At 42.8% G+C, this 6,000-nt stretch overlaps 1 protein-coding gene across 2 annotated transcripts in view; it reads right to left on the reverse strand.

Annotated features, from left to right (window-relative positions):
• unc5cb (unc-5 netrin receptor Cb) overlaps positions 1-6,000 on the reverse strand; it is a 180,334-nt gene that overhangs the window by 32,473 nt on the left and 141,861 nt on the right. Inside the window, exon 8 of one of the 2 annotated variants that reach the window (XM_080420438.1) lies at positions 700-756. The exons of the other annotated variant lie outside the window; for it this stretch is intronic. Within the exon in view, the coding sequence (XP_080276564.1) occupies positions 700-756 (57 nt within the window). The remainder of the gene's footprint in view (positions 1-699; positions 757-6,000) is intronic. 2 annotated transcript variants of the gene reach the window in all.

Consider the following 6,000-nt stretch of genomic DNA (forward strand, 5'->3'; position numbering starts at 1 on the left):
CTGGGCCCTTGATCCCTTTTCACAGCAAAATATGTTATAAAGAGGGCATTTTTGCACTTAGATTGGAATTAACACTCTGTATTTTACTGCCTGGTGTCAGGCTGAAGATAGCGAGGAGCAACAGGGTAAGGGCAGTGCCAACTCTGGTTATGAGAATGCCAGCATGGCTTCGACCAGAAAGCTGGCAAGCACACACACTATGTCAGTGGTTCTCAATGTGGAGTCCGGAGACCAACCGAGGTCCTTAAGGGGTTTCCAGGTGGATCCTCACTGCCCCAGCTACTGTAAATGATTCATTGTTAGGAACCAAATGGACCTTTATGGATCCATTTGGTTCCATCTGTACACTCTCAGATTTAAAATAATTGGGATTTTACAGTGTACTGTAGATTGGGGTCTCAGAGATAAATAATAATAATAATAATAATAATATGATCTTTAGAATTCACTTCCTTTCTCAGTGCAAAATGCAACACTAAATTCTCAAAAGCCGAGTAACTATAGTTTTCTCGATATCGGGGGTGGGACGGGTGGGGGGGTCAGTGCTGTAAGATGTAACAGCATTTACACATGATGTGGAGTCCTCTGCCCTGCCAAATGCAGTAAAGATAAAAATAAATAAATAATAAAATGAAACAATACCGTAGACAGAAAATGTGAACGAAAGCAGAAATAACATAAAACAAAACAATAACTCACATGAATTTCCCAAATCACTCTTGTCTTTGGGCTCAGAGGACTTCTGATATAAGGAACCTTTGGGAAGGAGAGATCGTGGACGGGGGGCGGGAGGGGAGGGGAGGGGAGGGGAGGGGAGGAGAGAGATGGGGGGTAAGAGACAGGGGAGTGATGATAAAAAATCAAATTCAAAAGCCAACAGAAAAACAAAACTCAACAAATGAGACAGCAACAAAGTCATGAGTAGGAGTGATGACACAGGGAAGCGATCTCTCTTGATTGTGCGGTTGTATGGAGATGAATGAGAGCTGCTAGAGACATGGAGGGTCTACGAGGAGGAGGAGGGAGGGTCTGTGATCCATCAGCCAGGCTTAGTGGTCCAGCAGCACTACTGTAGGACTGATGCTGCTTGACAGGCAACGGTGGAAGAAGAATTCCCATTGTTTTACTTAAGTAGAAGTACCGATACCACAATGTGGAAATATTCTGTATATTTTACTTGAATAGAAATTGGCATCAAAAACTTAAAGTACCAAAAGTATAACTTTACATGACATAAATTAGGGCTTAATTGGTAAATGCATGTTTTGCATAATTAATAATTAGAGTAGAGTCAAAAGTACAATATTTGCATCTGAGATGTAGTGGAGTAGAAGTTCAAAGTATACATTTTTTTAATGCTCAAGCAGAGTAAAAGTACCTCAAAATTGTACTTAAGTACAGTACATGAGTAAATGTACTTAGTTTACTTTCCACCACTGCGGGCAGGCCAGGGGAATGGAAGGAAGGGCTGATAAAGTACAGCATGAGTCAACAGCACGGACCATCTTGCTTCTGTCAAGAGCCACAAGAGATGTAGGGTGGTGGTGCAAGGGGTAAAGGAATGATTAGGCCAGTTATGGGATATTGTGATGGAGGTGGAGATTGGTAGATGGACAGAAGATATAGTACAGGCAAGATTCCACTAAATACAGATCGTATTGCTGCTGTGTGCAGAGATGCCACACCAACATCTTGCTGCTTGAACCTGTATGAGTGAGTGACATGCAAACCCTCTTGATTCCTGATTCTGATTCACACACAAGACAAAAGCAAACATTACACACACACTCAAAGACTATGAGGCGTCCAGGGAGAATACATGAGATGCGCAGTAGCGGCAATCACGGTGGGACATCCAACACAAATAGACAAACAATGAAGTCCTGATGGAGAGGCAAAGAACCAGGGGGAGACAAGTGGACTGACAGGGAAATCAATGGCTTGATAGATGGGGCTGGTGTATACATGTAATCAGGCAAGGGGAGGTGTATGTCAGGGTCAGGCTAACTGATGGCCCGTTTGGGCCCATCCTGTGGAGTTTATATTCACGCTGAGTGGAGGTTATAGCTAGTATAGAAGCATGCTTTAGTGAGCAGGGCCTAAAGAAAGCCAATGTTATAGACCAGTGGCGTTCAAGGTTTTTTAATTTCAAGGACACCCAGTTTGACATGCATTAGCCCACGCCATGGTCATGGACCCCCAATTCACACAACTCTGTGACCCCAATCTGTACTGTAAAACCCTCAGTGTTCATTTTAATTCTGAGAGTGTACAAATGGAACCAAATGGACCCTTTTGGTTCCATGTGTACTCTCTATAGACTTGTAAGGGTCCATTTGGTTCCTGACTATCAAGCTGGGGACCCCCTCAAGGACCCTGGGGGTCCCCAAACAACATGTTGAGAACCAGTGTTATATAGACCATTCCTTACAAATGACATCACAGAACTGGGGAGTGGGGCGGTGTGGGGGTCCGTATACAGGAAATCCTTGCCTGTGTGTTTAGCTGTTTATCAACAAACAGGTCTTTCCCTGAATATGTCTGATTTGTGTAAAGATCTCCAACCATGTGGAAAGACGTTGCAGTCTGTTTAGATTGATTTCTTCCTGGAATACACAGTACCTGACTGGCTGAGTCATTTCTAATTGGTAGTACAGTAAGCATTTGTTTTGCTTAAATCGGTGAGTTTATGCCAAGAGCTGCTTGTTTACATATCGTTAAATTCTTCTTCGACACTGAACAGAAGAACTATACAGTACGTGCAAAAAGCCCTTAACAACTTAAACCCTTTATACTTCCTTTTATGTAAAATAGTGGGAATAATCTAGATCGGCTGTTTTAGCAGAATGTTCGCCTATTTTTGTTGACCGTTCGCCTATTTTTGATGAATCTTTGCCTATTTTTGCCATTATTGTTCACCTATTTTTGCTCAAGTGATTTTCGGTGATCAGAGTCAGTATTTTTGAATATCCGAAGTATAAAATAGGGTTAAAGTGGTTAAACTGATTATGATGCTATATTACCTAGTTTGGCTGGGGACCCCCTGGAACCCCTTCATGGACCCCTGGGGGTCCCCGGACCCCACTTTGAGAACCACTGCGCTAGGGTTCGTGTGGTTAAGTAAACCTAACACGCAACCACGGTTTTCCACAACCCAGTGTGTTTGATAGAAATAAAGAGTGTCTTTGCCCTTGCTGCAGTAAGCCCTGCCCTTGGCCGATCGATATGTCAACAAAGTGTCATATTTGAGAGGCGAGTTACCAAAGCCTTGGAAAACAACATCAGAATCAGGTCAGAGAGGAGCACAGAAACACATATCCAGTCAGGTCGACCTCAGGCGAGCCGTGGAAACTCTAATCACAAGTGTTGGAAGAGGGCAGTTCCAACTCAACAGGCAGAGTGCAACCTCTCTACATCAATCTGTAGACGCTTAACTTTGTTAAACCCGACTCCGGAATGCTCTTCTGACAGTCTAAATGTGATAAACAAGCTACAAAGCATATTACAGCATAAATTGTTCCCTTTTTGACTGTGGTCAGTTATTTATTTATTTATTTTTAACAGCACACAGAGATGGAAGTTGCCGTCTCTGACTCTGATCAGATTAGATTTCATTGCCAAATTTCTGCGATGGATTACAACCATAATGTTTTAAATAAATTCAAACAAAAGAAAATAAGATCAGCCTGCAACAGAGTCCGCTGGCATGTGTTTGTTCAGATCCCAGCCCTGCACTGTGGGAAGCAGATCGCTGGTCTGAGGTGAGTTCAGATTGCACACATCTTCCATTCCCAATCATATTTGCCATAATGTGGGCTTTTAGATAATGGGCAGTTCTCCTAAATGCTAGTGGAAATGGTCATTAGCATTGACATAAGTGGCTTCACCCTTTTAGCTTCCAAAGAAATCAATCCCTGAAATGATCCTAAATCTATATCATTATGGCTTTATTTTCTTTGCAAACTGGCCATCAATCTAAACGTGAACTAATGCTTCAGAGATGAATCGGAGAGGGGGAGGGGCAGTGGGTTGGTGGGAGGGGTTAATGACTGTTCTGTTGTGTTGTGTATAGGGAAATAAAACAGATGAATATGTTTAAATCTTTATAAAAGCTTCTCTTAGCTTGCTCCCTGATGTTTCAATATATATATTAGAAACAGTAGGCTACTTTGTCTATGTATCTTGCTACATCATTAGGACTGTAACTATTATTATTTTTGATAATTTTTACAATAGATTAAATCAATTATTTTGATTAACCATTGCAACCCCTATAAACCATAATACATATAAAACCAGCAAATACATACATCTAAAAACATGAATCTGCAGCTAAATGAATACTTTTACGCTAAGGACAGAGGCATACAGTTACACTTTCCCAAGGTCTTCTACTGTAAACAACCATTTCCATGTCACCAGAAGCCAATGGCATCTCAATACCAAACTGCAGGTAGCTATGTTTAGAAGCCCTCGGTGCAGATCAGTTGCACACATTAACGGCCATCTGCGTCAGATTCATGTCATCTAGCGAGTGGGTATGTGTGATATTAGTGTCACAGCCACCATCTGCGGCAGGTTACAGACATGATGGAGGCATCTGTGACAGTGTGTGGGCCTTCACACCCTTCAAGGCTTTATTAGAGAGAAACTTCATTAAATAAGACACCGCTTTTAACTCATCATCACACTCCCCCCCAGCACGCACTCTCTCTCGCTCTCTCTCTCACTTTCTCTCTCTGTCTCTCTCTGTCTCTCTCTCTCTCTATCTCGCTTTCTCTCTCTCCCCTCCTTTCTCCTGTTTGTTGGCAGAGAATGGGGTCAAACAATGTTTCAACAGAAGAAGCCAGCTATTGCAATAAGCACAAATAGATAAACTCTCTCTGTCTCTCTCTGTCACTCTCTCTCTGTCACTCTCTCTTTCTCTCTCTGTCACTCTCTCTCTCTCTCTCTCTCTCTCTCTCTCTCTCTCTCTCTCTCTCTGGGTGTTGTTCTGCCAGTCTGCACTCCTGTTCTGTTCACATTCTCCTTGTAGTTGAGAACATACACACACATGCAAGCACACACACGTATGCACGCACGTGTGCACACACACACACACACGCGCACACACACACACACACACGCACACGCACACTGCCCACGCACCGGCAAACACACATATGCACACATAGCCCAGTCATCAGTGTAGCTGCAGCATGGTTCCAATCTCTGTGAATAAGGAGGAGGCAGAGGGAGTGTTGGCTCAACTAGAGCTGTGTGTTTTTTCGCTTTTGTGGAAGAACAGGAGACAGCAAACAATTGTCCGCCTGCGGGAAATATCCAGCCACACCACAAACTGGCCTTTTTTTCTGGGGGGTGGGGGGGTGGGGGTAGTAAGCAGGACAACAGTAAAATCAACAGAGTACTTGCAATGAATGTACTACAAGGAAATAAATGTGGATTCTGAAGCCTTTGCGCCACTTTCTAATAGTTTAGAGATCTTTTTAATAGCATAAGGAAGGCTGATGTCCAATCCTCGCTTGCTTGTCAACACAATACAGCATAACTGCGAGCTCAGGAAAAACAGCATGGCTGTGCTGGTGCCACTTTGCGGGCTAATTTTTCCCTGCCATCGGACCTATGGAATTCTATGCTGTTCAAATCAGGGTAGCAATCACTCTTGGTAATTATGAGCCCCTATGTAAGTACATTATAATCACTTATCATTATTTTAAATATAGCTCCTGAAATGCCTAGCCTGTCACAAAGATAATTACTTATATAGCGCTATGCCATGTGGCCAAGGTCTTTTTTTAAAGCTTACGACTATATTTACACCATGGCTGCCACATGCACATCAGCTCCTGCGTTTGCGTCACTCTTGGGTCCAGCAGCTTTCGTATATTATGATATTAATTATGCATGTGAGGAAAATAAAGTCAGAAACCCAGCATGGAAAACTGAGAGAAAGACAGAGAGAGAGGTTTGTGCATGTCTTATTGTTTATGTATGTATGAA

The sequence above is a fragment of the Gymnoscopelus braueri genome (genome assembly GCF_963280865.1).
Source record: "Gymnoscopelus braueri genome assembly, chromosome: 22".
Taxonomy (NCBI): Eukaryota; Metazoa; Chordata; class Actinopteri; order Myctophiformes; family Myctophidae; genus Gymnoscopelus; species Gymnoscopelus braueri.